Source organism: Caloenas nicobarica, chromosome 1, assembly GCF_036013445.1.
Source record: "Caloenas nicobarica isolate bCalNic1 chromosome 1, bCalNic1.hap1, whole genome shotgun sequence".
In the NCBI taxonomy this organism is placed as follows: domain Eukaryota; kingdom Metazoa; phylum Chordata; class Aves; order Columbiformes; family Columbidae; genus Caloenas; species Caloenas nicobarica.
The window spans coordinates 93,785,968-93,804,898 of NC_088245.1; the positions used below are offsets into that span (position 1 = coordinate 93,785,968).

Below are 18,931 nucleotides of genomic sequence, written 5' to 3' on the forward strand. Positions count from 1 at the left end.
CATGCCTTAAAACTCACTACATTGACCTTCACAGTGGCAGCCAACACATCTCAGCTGCGAGCCTGTCCCAAGTGAACCAGCTGTCCCCAGGCCCCAGCAGCTCCTGCAAGGACCACGTGTGCCCAGGAGACAGATGCCTTCACACAGCCACACTCCTACGCAGTTCACTTTCAGCTGTGGCCACACTGCCCCTGGTTAATAACAGCTCCATCAACAAAATGCACTTAATAACAAATAGTCAAGAAATATTAATAGCTGCTTTGCTACATTCCCAGCAGCTCCTGCCAATGCTGAGCCACTTTAGGGACACTGCCTCAGTGAAAGGTCCCACAACAGGAAAGCAAGGTACAATTCAGCTTACACATGAGCCTGAGCTTTTTTACCCCACCTTATCTTTCTTCAGGCAAGTCCTAAACCTTTCACTGCAGTTCTTTCATGCAATCTAGAAATCAAATCCACCTGGCTGTAGCTCAAACTCTTGCTTTTCAGCAGCAAAACCTTCTCCAGCTGCTATTTGTGTGGGGACCCAGTTGCAGCCCATCTTCCCAAATATCCTTCTAAGGTAGGGGGAATCCAAGAAATGTTTCTTTGATTTAACACCACAACCACTAGAACCGTGGCACAATGTTTAATTCATCTGAACTGTCATGGCAGATCAGAGAAAATGATCTCTCCAGAGGATGGCAGGAGATGATGATCGCTCCTGGCACATGCACATGTTCCCTTGATATCCCACTTGCACCTTCCAAACTGCTACCCAAAGTATTGATTTTTCCTCCTTGCATCAAAACCTTTCCCTTTCACTTGGAAAACTAATGTTGCCATGGCATCTGAGCATTTTAAAGCCAGACCTGCATTTATGTGACTGTATTCCTGTGAGATGGGGAAGTGTTTTTGTCCCACTTTCACCAAGGGCCAAGCTCACAAAGACCAGGTGGGGTGCTCAGCAGCTCCGGGAGCGTTAAGGCACATCTGTAGGGGGAAGTTCTGCAGCATCTTTAGGGGCCTGGTCAAAACAATATGTCTTGGGTTGTGTGTTTTAAGCAGCAGAGCTACCCTTTCATCTACGTTATGTGTGGGAGCTAATACAGAGAAACTTAATATGAAGTGTTGACTCATAATGATGCTAATGCAAAACCTGCACCTAAAAACAATCCCTGCTCATTTCCGCCCTTCTCTTTTTCTGTGCCTTAACAAGAAATGAGAGAAACAGCATTTAGCTGATTTTTGTGCAAACGCAAAAGCTTTCATCCACCTCACGTCTTTATTGACAAGATGACAATGCGTACCCTGTCTTAAAATCCAGTTTGGAAAGACCCTGCAGTCATCAGTCTGTCTCAGATATGTGCTGCTTCAGGCTCTCACAACCATGTGCCTGGGGGTGCCTGTTCCTTCCCGCTAGTGCTGCCTCTCCCCTTGCCAGGCAAGTCTGGTCCTGCAGATCCTCAGACCAGAGCACAGACTGCTCCTGTGTTTCTGGACATCGCTGCTTCTGAAGCTAGACATAGGCATTAACCCTGCCATGCGGTCTGCAGAGCACTGACTCACCAGAGCATGGGATTTACTCCTGCCCAGTAACGGAGTAACATTTATACCGAAGTGAGCCATTTAACAGAAATTTTATTAGGGAGAAAGGTCATCTCTCGAATTTCCTCTATAAATCCAATAGGACTACAGACAAATGTGTTTCTGCATCTGAGAAATGGCATTATAACTTGAATGTCACAGCATCGTGCACTGTGCTCCCAGTTGAACACTGAAAGATGAGAGAAGAAAAATCTCCTTTCATCCAAGACCATGATTTTCACGCTATAGCAATAGTCAATATATTTTTTTTTCAGCCACCTCCTCCCATTTTACCTCACGGTTTTCTATTGCTTGAGCTTAGTCACAGAACTGTGGCATTTTTATTTTGGAGATTCAGGTGGGAAGAACAACCTCAGTGGTAAATCTATTTGTTAGAGTGGAGACAGGTGGCTGCTTGTGCATGTTTTCCTAGCAGTCACTTGTGCTGTCTTTGTGCCCATGTCACTCGCCTTTTCAGCAGGACACCAAGCCCCACACAGAGGGAAAATATTTCCAGTCAAGGGCATACTGTGCACAAAACACGTACTGACAGAATTGTGTGTTCCTCTCCCCGTCTATTTGGGGATAGCCTTAAATTTAGGGTGTCACAGCTTGTTTGCCTTAGTAGCTTATGTGTGCATTACAAAATCAGATTTTATGTTTCTTTTTAAGCTTATAGAAGACAAAATAGCTAGACGGAGGGTCTGTGCCCACACACCTGCAGCCTTGATGCCTCCTCACTCCTTGGCTCAGGAGCTATCACGGCAGTCACAGAACAGGCTTAGAGTCTGAATTTCTTTCCTCTAAAGGTGTTCACTTCCCTTCTCAAGATATTTAAAGCTTATTTCCAGTTGGGAGACATTGCCATATTACCGATCCTACTAAGGCGTGAGCTGTCCAAACCATCACTGTTAAGTATGAGCGAAAACAATGCAGCCAGAGTCAAATGCAACTGATTACAGACATAGAAATGAAACTCCGACATCCTGAGTCCTCACCCTTCCTCCCTGGCGGCTCTATTTGGGCCTAAGCAGTTAGCAGGACAAGCCAGCTTGGTCCGAATGCTCTGAGGCTCGTGTGCGAGCAGCCCATGAGGGTGGCTTGCAGGCAGAAGGGAAGGGCCAGCTGGTGCCCGTCGCCGCCAGCAGCACCTTCTCCTCGCACCCCTGCTGACAGCAGGGGATGCTGCCAGAAGCAGCACATTGCTAAGTGATGCTACAGAAAAATTTACTGAAGAAGCCTCTTCCTGCCGTTGACCCTCATTAGCTTTTATTTAAAACATGTCACGTTGTGTTAGCCTAATAGTCCTACAGGTCCAGCTTAACTGAACTGGCTGAACTTAATATTGACTTTCTGTTCATTGTATTTTCTTTCTGCTCTTATAAACGGGCATAAACTTGGATTCCACACTCATGTATGTGGTTCTTCCTCATTCACACAGCTACTGAGCAGCCTTTTAGAAGGGCATTAGATGCCACCTTAATGTTAAAAAGAAATTACTGAGCAACTGTCCATAATGAGATCATGGTCTCAAAACCTCCATGAAGGTGAATAAATGTAATTTACATGTATACAGGAAACTGAAGAAATGTTTGAGGTGTTTCTGGTTCACCCTGCTAAGATGCGGCTTTCTCTGGTACAGCTGTTGAGGGAGAGGATGTTTAAAGCACTTTCTCACAAAAATATTTTATTATAGTTTTAAGGTGGGATAGCTGACCAAGTTACAGACAGGCTTCAAAAAGGATTATAGGCAGGGTCTTATCTTAGCTCATACTTACTGTCAAACTGAGTCCACAGCCTGAAGTGAGATGTCTTTCATCATCCACAGAGGGAACCCTCCCCTAAGCCTTAGAGAACTTGATAGCTAGGAGAGGAAATAAATGCACACCTTCCCCCATCCTTAATACCAAGTTTAGAAACATCTTAAGCTAAGAAGTAAATTAATATAGTACCAGGCTAGTTTAGTAACCAAGTCAGCATGAAACATTACTGCTTTTCTTATATTAACAATAAACCAATTTAAGGTGGGCTCTACTGCATAAAAACCACTTATGCAGGTCTCCCAAAAGCCAAATTAATTTGTATTACTATCTTCTGCATTGTTACTACTAAAAGCCTTGATATACATTAGAACTTAGTTACTAAACTAGCCTAGTACTATATTAAGTTACTTCTTAGCTTGAGATATTTCTAAACTTGGTAGTAAGGATGTTTTAAGAGAAGTACATTCATAGGCCAGAGTGTGTTAATATTTAATGAATAATAACATTAATATTTCTATATCCATCATATGGGAATACAGAAGGCTAAGTTTAACCCACAGAATAAAGTACACATCACAGCATCTTCTGCCAGATATTAACAGCTAGATTAATTTGATGGTTTAAGGTAATGAAAGAGTGTGTTGTGAGTTTGAGGAGGGGTTACCACAGATAAGTTCCTGGGGCTTAGCCTTTTCTGTTGTCGTTGTTCTCACACTAACCAGGTCAGGCAGCCACAGGGTAGAGATTTTCTTTCCTGGAGCACTTAGCTATTGTTGCTAATATAGTTTGTTAAAGTTACCAGCATTTTTTTCTTTTTTCTTTTTTTTTTTTGTGCAAGAACACAATGTTTTTATAACTTCAATGAGGCTGTTAGAATGCCAAACCCAACGAAAAACGAAAGCTCATTTAATTAGGGAATATAGCTTTGATGAAAAACAAACAAACAAACAAACCAAAAACATTTAACTGGCCTATGGTCTGTCTTCTGCTGAAACGTGCCTTATTGCAATAATCACGATGCTGACAGAGAAGGAAGGGCAGGAACCACAGGAAGTGGATGGGCTCAAGAGCTCTCTCTAATTAGCCTCTTCTCTTGCTGCTGCCAGAGGCAGAGCACCAGACTAGATGCAGTGTTGCTCTGACCCAGTGCTCTGTCTGCTCTTCTCAGTCAGCCACACTAATGACAAGAACCTGAATTTGCCCAGGTCTCCCCGGCTGGCTGCAAGGTCAGGGAGAAAATTTAACACAGAAGAGGGGGCAGGTGGAATCAGGAGTAACATGCCCTAGGAACACGACTGGCACGTGACATTTTAAACTGGTATTTCCCGAGAGAAGAACACGCAGAATGCCAACTCTGCAGCCAAACGGAGTGGGGAGACCCAGGTCACCAAGTTCAGACCCAGCTCCTGCTGGCTGCGTGGGTGGCTTGGGGCAGAAGCTTTAGGCTGTGTCCTCTCAGACCTCTTGCCTGCAAGGCAGTTCTTCCAGCTCCCCTCATCCAGCTGTGTTGTCTGCTGTGGCTGTGACTTTGTAGTTTCTGTTAGGGGAAGATAGTTGCTGTTCGCACTGACAAAGGTGAAATTTCTGGCGGTAGTCATCTGTCATTCTGCCAGGCCAGAGAAGTTCAGGGATTTTACTTTTTTATCTTAACCAGTTTATTTCTTTTTTGTAAGAAAAATTGATATTGTCTTCACATTCTACCTAATGTAGTATCTAGGGAGAAGTTGTGTGTTATACTTTGCACTGAGCTAACATCCCAGCACAGCTGAAAGGTGAGTTCCTACCCTAGATGTGCCATCTGAGGTGCTCATCTCATCCTGTATTCAGTTAATTCAGATAAGTAACAGAAAAATAGTCCTAAACATGTAGTAAACACACCAAAAAAGTGCTTGACAAGAGAGCAGTGGAGGAGCTATGATGCCCTGTCAGATGTAAGAGGAGGTACAAATGGGGGCAGGACCTTTTCAGCAGCAGCTGCTATAGATTCCCTCAGACTCCACTATGTAATGAAGCTTAGGAGTGCTGTAATTATGAAATGTGACCTTTACGTATCTTCTCATTTGCTGTGCTTCAGCAAAGCTTGACTGAAGTGGGTAGGTGTTACTCACATCTTCCTGACAGAAAAGACAGAGCTTCATCAGAGCTGGGGGAACCATCCCTTCAGTTTTCACGGCAGTAGAAACTTTTGAAGCCACATCAACCTGTGTGTCACTGCTCCAGTGTTAGCGGACAACTAGCTGACACCATGCGTCACTAGGTTCAGACCTAGGGCAGCATGAGATGGGCAGAAGTCATCCATATCTCTGTATCTAGGCACTGAGAGAGCTGTCAGAACAGATTACCCTTCATTTTGTTACCTGCCCAGATATTACGTTTCCAGGCCTTCTTGGAAGTCTGTCACGAATCAAAAAGCCCACAAAATTTGACTATCATATTTCCTTTCCTACTTGCCCGTAGGGAGGAAGCAACTGGGCTTTGCAAGTGGAGCTGACAGAGATACTTAACAACAGGAAGAAAACCCTGCTGAGAAAACAGCGTATCCCCCAAATCTCTGTGCCGCACAGCCGTGAGGCGACCTGTACTCACCATCAGGTGAACCTGCTCCGGTGTGCTTCTGCGGCCAGGTGACTATGTCAGCAAGCAGTTCTATTGACTCTCCAGCAAACTGTCCAAAGATGAACCACCAGCCACTTTTACAGCCCATCACAGCCAAGCATAACAGATTATTTGAACTATGGGTGTTTTCCAGGTCGGAAGCATTCTGGCACTTATCTTTCTTCCTTTGCATTTAAAACACAACTTGTTTTGCAGATCTTTTTAAAACTATTTTTATATATAATATCAACTATCACAGGGTAAAGCCTGTTCTCACCTCTGACAGAATGTCCTTTCATGGTGAAAAATTCCCTGGGTTTGGAGGCTCACCTGCTGCTGGGTGTACCAAGTCTGGCTGGGACGGAGTTAACCTTCTCACCAGCAGCCTGCAGGGTGCTGTGCTTTGGATTTGTGACTAAAGCAGTGTTGGTAACACACCAGTGTGGTGGCTGCTGCTAAACATTGCCTGCACAGTGTCAGAGCCTTCTCCTGTTCTCATTCTGGCCCCAGAGCTGGGGGTGGGCAAGAAGCTGGGAGAGGACACATCTGGGACAGCTGACACAAATTGACCAAAGGGTTATCCCGTACATATAGTGTCGTGGTCAGCAAGAAAAGCTCAAGGAAAAGGTGACATCAGTGGTTACAGCATTTACCTTCCCAAGTAACCATCATGCATGCTGAGGCCCTGCTTTCCAGGACATGGCTAAATGTTTGCCTGCCAATGGGTAAAAGTGGATAAATTCCTTATTTTGCTTTGCTTTCACACAAAGCTTTTGCTTTCCCTATTAAACTGATTTTCTCTCTATCCACAAGTCATCTTGCCTCCTCAACAGGGGAGGGAATGAGCAGCTCTGTGGGCACCCAGCTGCCAGCTGGAGTCAACCCAGCCCACTAGGTCAAGGGAAACACAAGCTCAGTTGAGTGAGACTACATGAATCAAATTCTGTGGATAATGTATATTTTCTCCTTTTTAGGAAAATACATTGGGTGTACTTTTAGACAAACACTAAATTGAACATGTAACACAGACTGTACAGCACTAAAGCAAGGAGTCATTCAGAAAAGGCCTCTGAATTGGAGATGAGACAGATCGATCACTTAAAACATTTAACTTCTCAGCGCTGTACCATATGGTTGTTGGTTCTAATTGCTTTTACTGCCTTTAAATAATGAGTCTACAAGGTGTCTTTAATTTGCCTTTATTCTTAGGTCAAACAACATAATCACTGAATTGAAGAATGAGGTTACTGGTTGAAATACAAGTGCGGTGTGAGACAAATATGGAAGATAACACTTTGCAAAGAAATTGATACAGAATAATTGTTGTTGCATAGTTCAGAAGTGAAAAGTAGGAGGCAGCAGTGCGCACGTGCTGTGAACTGACACACCACCACGAAAAACCAAGTTCCTAGATGGACTCTTGCAGCTGCAAATAAAACAAACCAAACCAAAAGTACCCCAAACCTTAGGGAGCACTAACTATTAAAAAACAGGCAGAAAGGGAACTAATGAGCTTTTTTTTTTATTTTTTTTTTTTTAACAGACCATGCTGCAGGAGGAGTGGTTTTTTTACAGACAGAGATGCTTTTAGATAATCTGTCTTGGCATCCCATAGCCTGTCATACCCGACTGTGATGCTCCTTTGTTGCTGCCCATCTGAAGGCCTATTACGTTCTGTCCCTGACGGAGCTGCTCTTCTGAAAATCCTCGTCGATTCTGCTGTGCTTTCCTGTCCAGATGCACATAAAAAACATACTGTCATTCTGCATATACCCAGAGGATCATGAAAAGCAATATGAGATTGGCTCTTGTTAACAGATGTGTCCCCTGTAACGCAATATTTCATTTGCACCACCCCATGGGCTGGACAATACTGGCTGGGCTAATTGTTCTCCTGCAGTTAGAAGTAATGCTCTAGTCAAACGTACAACACTTCAGACTTCCACTGCAGCATTTATTCCTTAACCCCAAGGGACGTTCCCAGCAGCTATGACAGGTAAAATATTTATGTAGTAGTGTATATAACACTCATGATAGGATTAATTTGTGTTAAGCCCTATAGCCCTTAAAAGCTGTAGTCCCTGGGATCTGATCCATGAGGCATTTACTGTGCTGTAATACAAGTTGATATCCATCTAGAGCAACAGTACAAATTGGTATAATTTGACTCAGTGGAGTAAATAAGAGCTGAATGTACTCAGAGAAACAATGGGACAGAGAAGTGACTTGCTCATTTTCACAGAGTGGACGATGGTTGCCTGCAGGACAGAACAGCTGCTCTGTTGCCATTTCCAGATCTTTCCTCTAAGCAATAGACTTTGCCCTTTGCACCTATGTCTGAACTATGGGACAGTCCTTTATCTTCTGTCAAAACATACTGACCACTTGTTTGGTGTCCCTGGTCTCAAAAGCCCTTCAGATCAATGAACCTTTGTTGTGGTTTAAAAGGAGGCTCTTTCCCCTGAAAACAGCACCAAGGGCGAAAGTGGCAGTTAAGAAGAAACACAAAAGTTTGTACTCTGCGGCCTTGCGAGAAGCTGTTCATCTTAATTTTTCATTTATATAAGTCATTTACAAGGGAGAAGGATCAGTCTGTTGCTGCCAAATAAGCTGTAAGAATCAGCAGAGCCCCAGACTGAGAGAGCCTTTCAATCAACCAGACTTGACTCTCACCCAGGTACAATCCTTCTGCCTGCTGTGTCTGTCTGTCCTGCGATCAGGTTACCCTGCAATATGGCATCGCGTTACAATTCCCCTTTCCTCTGCAGCCCACCACTAGATGAGAACGCTAGATTAGGTGCCTGCTGTGATTGAAAACTATCAACGTGATCCTCTCTGTGAGGGCCTGATCCTGCACTGTGCTGAGCACCCTGGCTCGAGTCCAAAAAAGCCAGGCTTTGCCAGGCTCAGGGTGTTCAGGACTTTGCAGAAGGGCCCACATCTGCATGGAAGCTCAGCAAACCAGAAAGGTCCACAGAAAACCAGTACTGACCTGTCATTTTTCAGAATGGGTCTCCAGTGTTACAGACTAACACAAGGGCTTATAGAAGCCCGTCACAGGATCCCACAGCTCTTGCCAGAAAGCATGACAGAAGGCACACAGAACTTCATGTAAGCCCTTCTCACTGCTGCTTAATTTCTTTTCCAGAATCCTACACAGGCACCGAACTACTGCCAGGATCTCCAAGAGAGGATGTTATTAGAACTACTCCTATTACCTAATTGAATCTCAGGTTCACTGTATCTGCCTTTATTTTAATTGAAATCCCAGGAACACATTCTATCTTTTTTTTCTTTTTCCTCCCAGAATTTTCAGCTGTGTTGTGGTGTAATTTCACAGAAAACTGGAAAGTTAACACTGAACTAGAAAAACAATGAGAACTGCAAAGACAACATTGAAAGAGAGACCAAAGGGAGGTCTGGATATGCTAATACAAGCTGATTACATAAATAGTTTGGATCTTATATTGTTAGGTTAGCATCATAAGCACCACGTTTAGTATATGATAGTCTTACAGGTAACAAAATGTACTTATGATTTGCTTTTAGGTTGATGGAAATGGCCTTAACAGAGATGTAGAAAAATTGATGAGGGCAAGTTTATTCTCCTCCGTGTCTCCCCTTTTCCAGGTTCTGTTTGGCCTGTTTGCCATCACCTGGCAGCACCCTTGCTGCAAACCCAGCCCACCATGCAGATCTGTTAACTTTTCCTGCCAACTTTGCACCAGTGCTCGTGGCTGCCAAACCACAAGACAACAAACAGCCACAGGGCCATGGACCTCGCTGGAGCATGCAAGGATGGGGGAATCCGGCCTGGTGGGGCTGGGCGTGTGAGACACTGGTGATGGAAAGTTAAATGGCTTAGCTCAAATGTGATGGTACTCCAGTCACTGTAGATGGATACTCTTATTCCATTTAATCTTGACTTCTTTCAGTTTAACTTAAGGCGATTAAGAATAGGCCTGAAAGCCCTGACTCATGACTAACGCTGGGTGGCGGTGAGGGAGCTTGATCTGCCTGAAGGGATGGGTAAACTATACAGAAAACAGCTCCTGATCTGCCATATGTTAATTCCTTATAGAAGTAACATCCGTTTTCCTTAAGGCAGTGGCTGTAAAATACTATTTTAGGGGCGGCGATAGATATGGGTTGGCTATCCAAGCAGGAGGACAGACAGCTAGGGGAGAAGGGAGATGATCACATCTTCCTTTATGCCAATGAAAACTGTTCCCACCTACAATTTAGAGTCCAGATGAAAATTAATTTTTCCATGCAAGTCTTTGTTTTAGTTACATAAAACAAATAAGCCTGCCTGGGTCATAGAGATTTCATGTCTGGTTTATATTAAAGCCTGTAACTGGATTTGAATTTTAAGCCCAATTATATTCAATAAAAATAAACCTCTCTGTGGACTGTATTAAGTTAATTTAAACTAATTTCATATAAAGAATGTAAAGGAGTTTGCAGTTATTCACCTAAAATTCAAGTCTTAGCCTCAGCTGAAGCCAGCTCAAGGTTTAAGATAAAGCAAGTGAAGTTTGCTTTGCTTTTGCTGAGCCACCTAGACATCAGAGAATTCAAGGAAACTGAAGACGAGCAGCCAGCACTCTTTTTGCTAACATGCCTCAGACATTTCTGCACAAGAAATACTCTTGGATGGCAGAATCTCGTGTCAATAATATGCCTGTAGGGCAAGAGGGCTAACTGTGGGAGGATTTCCTTTTCTTCCTGTCCCTGCTTCTCAGCCTCCGCAGCCAAAACAAATGGACTTTCAGAGCAAATAAACAGCTTTGCCAAGGTAGAGAATTCTTCACAGAGAAGGGGTACTCCCCAAGGAAAATGATGAAAAGGAAATGAAATCATTTTTGGTTTGATGAAAAAAGGAAAGAGGGTTCATGCCTTCTCTTTACTTCGTAAAGGGGTCACTTTATGGGAGTTTGCTGACATCTGTGACAGCTTTGTCTTCATTAGTCTTTCCATCTGTTATCTGATGTGAGGCAAAGGCACACCTTTCCTACCAGCTACTCTTATGACACACACATTTGCGTGGCTGCTGCCATTTTTATTCCCTTTTCTTCATAAATGGATATAGAGGATTAGCTGAAGCCGCTAAATAGATTAATGTCATCAAAACTGGCGGCTGAATTTCATTGCTATCCTTCCAAGGAGTGGGAGTCAGGGATAACATCAGTGGACAAGAAAATAATGTCCCTTCTTCAGCAACCAGTGTGGGCCTCTCATGCAACAAGACGAGTATGCTACAAAGGTGCCCGGAGCAGGATGCTGCTGTGTGCCTTAAAGCCTAGACGCATACAATACTACCAGATTCTTTGTGACGACAGCTCTGGGAAGCTGTGCTTTGTATTTTACCTGTGAAACCAGGATGGATCCCCCTTGTAGCAGCCGTCATCCTTGGTGACTGCCAAACTGCCTAGAGCCATTAAGGTTCTCTGCACTGCTGCCATGTCCTTCCCTAGAAAGCCAGACAGTGAAATTAATATAAGAAATCCTTGCACAACAAATAGTTTGGCACACTGATAAACACTTTCATCCGATTCATTAACTAATTCCCTCAACTCCCCTGAAGAAGTGCATTAGCAGCATAATAAATGCCACTTTACAGTTGCTGAAATGGAGGTGTTGGCATGCAACAGCTTATTAAAAGTCATCAAAGGGACAGTGTTAAAATAAAACCTAACAATTCAGATATTTCCACGCCTCTGGCTATTTTAATGCCTTCTCACACACTATTTTAAGTCCTTCTACATAATCCTTTTGGCAACATTTTCTCCTAAGAAGAGATCACTTTGGTGTACAAAGAACAGTAATATACTCAGTAAAACATGGGTGAAGGAGAACAATATGTTAAATAACTGTGCCGTGTCTCAGTTTCTCCACCTGTAAACTGGTAAAACTGATCCCATCATTTAACCCCTGGCATTTCCAATCAGTCCCTGTGCTAACAGAGCTCACAGCAGTCCTGCAGAGCTCCTGGGCAGATAACTTCTATTAGTCCTTCCCAATTTAACCATCAAATCACCTCCCAAATCCTTCCTACAGGTTTCTATTTTCAGGCTGCCAAAAATTGACACTCTGCAGTTTCATACCTTTAGTTCCTACTGTCCAGCGCACTATCCTTCCACTTTCTCCCTCCCTATGTTACTTCACTTCATTCCTCATTTCAAAAAGTTAGGGCTCATCTCATCTTTAGCCAAGTAAAAGTTACATATCTGGTCATCACTAATTATTTAGGTTCCCCCCATTAACAACAGAGAGAGAAAAGCTTCCCAGGGGATAATTTATCCCATCTGTATTGGGAAGGGTGAAGTTGCCTAACACTTGCTTAGAGGCACGCCTTTCACCTGGCTGAAAATTCACCCAGTTTCCAAGAGGGCGCCTTACTCCTTTGAAATATAAGGCTCATTTTCAATAGAGGTTTGCATTTTAAAATGTTATCCCCTTTTCCTGTTTATCCTTCCAAAATTAAGATAATAAATACATTTTCGTTTTTGGTCAACAGCTTTTGTTGATTCCTTCAGTGAATTAAAAAAAAATGACATAGACATTTTAAAAAAATTAAGATCACTCATTTTTTTTCTTAGTTCTTCTCCTGCACTTCGTCACTTTCAGTAAAAAGGGCAAGGAACATAACAACATCAGGGCCAGACAGACTCTAACTCATTACCCAATCCAGATACGATAACTTTCGGAACATTTCCTAACAAAAATGAGTTATAGCACTTATTTCAAATTTTGTGAGGTGGTAAGTTGTTGAAAATCTGCCTTTTGCCTCTCCCTTCTTCTGAAACCCTTCCATAAGTGTTTCTGTGACTCCTCTCCCTTTCTCTCTGTTCCAGTTCTTCCTCTTTCTTAAAATCATGTACCTAGTTAGCACATTTTGACTAGAAGTTCTTTACATGGGATAAGTAATTCCTAAAAACATGAGCTACTAGAGACATCATCATGACAACAGAATTCAGAAATACCTCCAGCTGACCAATATTAATGCAAATTGCTGCAGACAAGCTGGAGTGTTGCACATTCTGCATTTGTGCTATGCATCACCCTGATTATTGGCAGACACAGCTCAGGCCTTCAGTTCACACAAACCTAAATGCGTAACACACTGGCTGAGGTAACGAAGACACCCTGAAGCTGAAAACATCTAGCAGCTTCCAACTGTGGCTGTCACACAGCCTATTAAAGTTTATGGCAGTCCTATCTGCAAGGGGACCATTTGCTCTGAAAATAAATTGTCAGCCATCCAGAATCCTCGTTTTACTCTATTTTACGCTAATGCAAACTGCATCAGATGGGGTCCTTGCTCAAGAGGGCAGCTGAAGAGCCGACCTCTCACACAGGCATGTACACAGGCGCACACGGAGGAGCACGAGGCAGAAGCACCCCAAGCTCCCCGGAGCAGCAGATGTACCATATGCTGTAGCAGATGCCGCATACAACGTCCTTGGGATGACTCCCGTATAACGACGAGTGCGGAGACTGATTGGGATGAAGAGGGATGCGAAGACAGATTTAAAAGTGAATGAGGCAAATAATGACAGCAAGCACAGGGGGGAAAAAAAAAAAAAAAGAAACAAAAGGCGGGTAGCAAAGTATGAGGATGGGCTGAGGGAGCCATCTGGCAGCCCCCCACGCTCTGCACTCAGCTCCGCTTTATTTGGCAGCGGTGAGTGGGAGACGCTGCAGGGGAAAAAAAGATCCAGTGGGAGCCGACCACCATGGGACAAAACAAAGCCACGGGCATGGCCCTGCTTTGCAGAGACTCCTTGCTGCATATGAGGGGCGTTGCGGGTGAGGGAAGATCCCAAATCCGTGTGATCTTGTGACATTTTTTTCTTCCAGCAAAGGACACAAGGGGCTCGGTGGTCAGCGTAAAAGGGCTGTGGAAAATTTAAAATCTCTACTGAGAAAGTCACCTAACACTGCAGCCACCTGACAGAAGGGATAATCTGCATTCTCTGAAGCCAGGATTGACTTTGGCATTGCAGAAAACTGCGGTCAGTGCCTTCCCTCAGCTCCAGCCCTTGCTCATTGACAGCCACATCGGCCACCTGTCTGGCACCCAGCTCCAGCCTCCCCAAATCCCGCTGCAGGGACCCACACTGACAGTGTTTCTTCTGCATCTTCAGTCTCCTCTACAGCATGCTTGGAATAGCACAGCCTTGTAGAGGATCTTGGCATTGCCTGTACAAGGAGGAAGGGGCTGCTGGTCACTTCTTGTGGTAAGGGAAAGCTGGCAGGGAGGCCTTCTTCTCCAGGTCCAGAAAGGGGAAGGGTCAAACCCAAAGATGGAGAACTGCTCTGCAGAGTACTCCTGAAATGCTGTTTTGTAAAGGCTGAACAAGTAGCCAGAGGTACAGCTGCCTCTTGCCTGCCTGGAAATACACTAGGGAGGCATCTGTAAAAAAACAGCGAACATAACATATTAGGCATGGATTAGGGGAAGCTACTCAGCACAGTACATTTATGTAAGAAAGGACCAAAAAAGAGGCGATACTTCTCCTGGACCAAGAAGGTGCAGAGATGAAGAAAAAAGCACCAGATGGAGTGAGTGAGTTTGAAAAAGACAACAGCAGATTGCATCCTAAAACGTTTTCGTTAATCATTACTAAGAATTTCAAAGCAAAAGCTCTCGGAAAACAATTAGTACCAGAGAAAAGCTGTTTTTCAGTCACACATACTTTTCTTTCCCTGTAAACATATATTGACATCTCCTCTCTTTCTAAAGAGGTTATGGCCTGAAGCTTACGAGTGCTGTAATTATGAAATAATGGAAAAAGACTGTCCTTTCTGTCCAGCTAATGCATCCAGGTTCAGACGGTTCAGCCCCGAAGCAGCACAGATGCTAGAGGTCAGAGTTACAGCTAGACACAAAAAGCTTGCAGTGACTCACTGCTGGAGAGACATACTGTTTCATCTCAGCACTGAAATGAGCAGCAGGAGAGATGAAAACAGAGTGGGAAAGTGAGGAGACATAGATGAGTTTTGGGAAATCCTAAAATAACAGTGGAGAAAAGTCTTGTATGTCTCCTTCTTAGGTTGTGGGTTGTGTTTTGATTTCCTGTCCTCTGGAAATTGCTAGCTTTTTTTCCTTATTTCTGTTGCAAAAAGGTGGTGTGCGAAAGGAAGACAAATCAGGAGAGCGCCACCATCATTAGGAGCTTTTTGTCTTCAAAGCAAGTCCTTTACATCCTGAGGATCAATGTACCGTACTTTCACTTGTATGGTGTGAAGCCCTTATGGGATGCAGAAGACTGCAAAGAATAGCATCTGAAATGAGCTATTATCATCCCTTGCAAGATAGGTGGAGTTTCTCTTTCAGCATCAGCTAGGCTGAGGTGGGGAAGATGTTACTTCAGGGAAGAAAAAACCCCCTCATTTAAGATATTTAAAGGTAGCTTGGATGAAACCCTAAAGACTGAACTGGAAGAAGCAAACCTGCCCTCGTGCCCAAAGGCAGGATTTGTCAAGCAAATGTGGCACTCTGAGAACGTTACAGGTCCCAGTAACTCCAGTATATCCTTCCCTTCTAACTCATCTGCAAAGAGTCCCCTGGTATTTCATTCCTTAAGCTGTCCTTCAGAGGAGTAATCTCTTCCACATATCCTAACAGCCTATGAAAACAGACCCTACTTTTTTCACTCCATGTGTGTTCCTTCACAAACTATATGACCAGCTTTCTCAATGGATTGCTTTCCTCTTTGCACTCTTTCATTCTCATGGCAGATTTTTGACCCTTTCACTACCCTGCAGCTGTCCCTGTTTTGAGCCCTCACACAAAGCGTTTTTCATCACCTCGTCCGGAGAGATGCAGGATATACAGTGTATTTGGTGAGAGCACCAGGAAGAGATGCATCACCACAGAAGTGGGAAAAACCAGCCGGACGAATGCACAAGTGACTCAGCTCTTCAGGAGCTGGAACACGCAGTTTCCACTTCGAGCATGGGATGGAGATAGCCTTCACCTGGGTTGCTGCAAAACCACAGGGGCACTCTGAAATTTTTTGCTGTTGCCATAGTGACCTCCCTAAAAAGACTGTATCCTTAGAGAGATGCTCAGCTAACATGGTGTTAACAGTGAGTTTTGCTTCTTGCTAGTCATAAATGAGCCCTCATAAGATCCACAGAAGCATAAATGCTCCTGGAAATGCATTTTATAGCTCTAATTTAAGCTTTGCTTATAATTTGAAAACTGCAATAAAATCTTGCTAACAGAAAATAAAGGCTTTCCATATTTGCTATTAGAAGCTATTTACTTGGAAATAATTAGCATAGGGAACATTCGCTTTGTTAGGTCTGTGGACTTCTATCAGAATTATGGGCTTTTGGATAACACATGAGCTTGGAAAGGCTATGTTATGCCCTCAGTGCAATATAAATCCCTCAGAGGAGATAACGTACCACCGGAAGAACATGGTAATGAGGTAAGGAAAACAGAAACAAAAGATAATTACATTAGAGAATATGCCTTAGACAAAATGCACCATTACAAAACATCAAAGCAAGTAAAATGAAGACTGCAAGCTGACTTCCAGTTTATTATTTTTACCTTCCCATAAATCCACTGTCTGGAAAATATCTGTTGTTCTTACTCCGTAGATTTCAGCAGCTTTTAAGAACTGAGAAATTTGTTCCATCTGCTTGAAAGCCATTTTTGATTCAGAGATCTTTGCAATGGGCTCATTTCCCTTTGGATGTAAACTGTTTATTAACTTGCATAACAGCTGAGAGATAAATACAGAAAGAAAATTAGAAAACAGGCACTAAACTAGAAGGCAATTTCTGCACAAGAAATGATGCTGCAAAATGCTTTTGACCTGGCCAGTTTCTGTCAGGGACATAATTTCTTCAATTAAAAACAAAAAAGTGAATTGATAATAATCAAAGTATATCAGAAATGCATTAAAGCTTTCATCAACTGATGGCAATAGCCAGACCATGTAAATCCTAATCTGCTGGAAACAACAAAGCAATCACTGGTAAAGGTTACATAACAACTGACAGAGAAGAAACCACATGCCCGAGCCAAAAAAATAAGCAACGTCAATTGAAATATTGTTAAAGTCACTTTGGCAGAGATTCAATGATTAGCGTATTCTTACAGCCCACTGCAAACAGCAGCATCTGCCTGTTGTTCAATAAACCAATGGAATACAATGGCTTAGCTACAGAATTATTCCCAAGAAGAAAACAGTTACGACATAATCCAACCCTTCAAATTTTCTATATCTCTTCACCTTTTCCTGTCAACACTGGTTATTTCTTAAAGAGAAAAGTATTAATCTGATTTTAGAATAGATCTCATTTAACTGTATGAGAAAAGGTGCTGAAGGAATGAATCATACTCATATATAACATGCATGACTCATAAGAATCATAAGTGCTGTACTATTCCCAGTGCACTAGTAGAGTAATTATCTTCCGAGATTAAGATTCCTGGTCAAAAGGAAATAAATCAGATACAAAGATATACATTTCTGCACTGGCCATAAGCTCAGACCAATTTAGCTAGATGAAGACAGAAAAGAAGAACACTGTGCATATCAACACACACAAGTACATAACTGGACAAAACACTCACCGTTCCATCCATCAACCAGGTCTGAAAATGTTGCCTTCCAGGAGGAGGGTGCTCTATCTGTTCTCCACACTGTACAATAATCCAGTTCACCAGCCTAGACTCTAATTCCGGGTCGTATTTCTGTTCAATCTTTTCCTGAACTTCTCGGCTTAAGCCATAGCTTGGTCCTCTGTTAGCCATCTCTGGAACCAAAGCAGAATTTACTTAGTGTGTAGAGAATCCTGATTCGCAGCTTTGAAGTACGCACCAGAAAATAAAAGAATAAAAGAGTGAGCAGCCTGCCCTATACGTTAGACAGTTGAACAGATGTTCATCAACACTGAAAGTAACTGCATGGCACCGGTTATAGCTGTTCTGCAGAACAGGGGAGGGATCAACAAGGGAATATCGTTTTCCAAAAGCACAAATCAGCTACAGCACTTAAAAAAAAAAAAAAAAAAAAAGAGAAGGAAAAACCAGAAATCGCCCCTGCCCAACCACAAAAACAGAAGACAAGCAAAATTTAAAACAGAGCAGGCTTTTAAAGAGAGGCTTCTGCTCTGTTCACAGAGAATACAACAGAGTCCTCAGATCAATGTTAAAGCTGCCTGCAAATCCAAAAGCACTTTAAAATTGCCTACCTAATACTTGCTAATAAGAAGAAGGCTGTACATGGGAGCTCAAGCAATCCAATTAAGATGCAGTCAGGGTTTCCCTCAGGAGAGGTGCAGGGATGGATATCCAGAGATCAGCGAACTGAAAAGCCTTAGTGAATTGAAGAGCCGAAGGCTGCCACAATGCCCTGCTGCTGCTGCAGCATCGTGGTTTGAAGAGCGGTGTATTGATTTGATTTTCCTCACACGCAAGGAGGGTCAGAGCAGGGGCGTTGCTAAGAGCCATTAAAGCGGCCTACCTCCTCAGCCACAGCCCGGGGAGCCTGTTCATCTCGCCCATCTGCAGCCTGTTTCCATGCACGTTTCCTCATGCGCTGCTCACCCCGCAGGCTCGGCTGTGCCCCACCTCGTCTGCACCAACCCAAACTGCACCGAGCACCCTGGTGCCAGAGTGTTAAAAACACCAGAATTCACCCTGTTAAACAAGATAATGTAAATTACTACGCATCTAGTTTATTTTTCAGCACAAAGCAGAAGCAAAACCTCTTTCTTCCCTGTTCTGCATCATGATGCTAACAGGCTTAGAGCGTGAAAAATAATTTCTCCTCTTCCCTGTTCAAGTGCTGATAAAAAGTTTCAGCAAGGGGACAACTGGACGAAAAGTCAAGGAAGTAGAATATTTTATCACTATCATTAGCATGTATTAGGCTATCAAATAGTGTATTAGTGTTGCGAGAAAACAACTTGAGCCACTAAAAACAAGGGGAAAACACCAAAAACTAGCAAATCTACTATAAAGCACAAAGATCTTA

The 18,931-nt window shown here is 43.2% G+C and overlaps 1 protein-coding gene across 2 annotated transcripts; it reads right to left on the minus strand.

The window, feature by feature from the left end:
• Positions 1–7,178: 7,178 nt before the first annotated feature.
• On the minus strand, positions 7,179–18,214 carry TAGLN3 (transgelin 3). 2 transcript variants are annotated; one of them, XM_065654934.1, is made up of 5 exons: positions 18,147–18,214; positions 17,527–17,708; positions 16,495–16,669; positions 11,295–11,397; positions 7,179–7,653 (listed from the first exon to the last, which is right to left on the minus strand). In XM_065654934.1, the coding sequence occupies exons 2-5, from the start codon at positions 17,704–17,706 to the stop codon at positions 7,512–7,514; spliced, it is 600 nt and encodes a 199-aa protein (XP_065511006.1). In that variant the 5' UTR covers positions 17,707–17,708; positions 18,147–18,214; the 3' UTR covers positions 7,179–7,511. The 2 variants fall into 2 exon arrangements, with proteins under 2 accessions (XP_065511006.1, XP_065510997.1); XM_065654925.1 differs by lacking the exon at positions 18,147–18,214 and having other exon boundaries at positions 17,527–17,821.
• Between the last annotated feature and the right edge of the window lie 717 nt (positions 18,215–18,931).

Bases quoted from the DNA above. Each gene is read 5' to 3' on its own strand.
- TAGLN3 (XM_065654934.1), bottom strand. From the start codon at position 17,706: ATGGCTAACAGAGGACCAAGCTATGGCTTAAGCCGAGAAGTTCAGGAA. The intron at 16,670-17,526 runs GTGAGTGTTTTG...TTTATCTCTCAG, and splicing joins CCTGGTTGATGGATGGAACG to CTGTTATGCAAGTTAATAAA. The intron at 7,654-11,294 runs GTAAAATACAAA...GCATCTGGACAG, and splicing joins GATCCATCCTGGTTTCACAG to GAAAGCACAGCAGAATCGAC.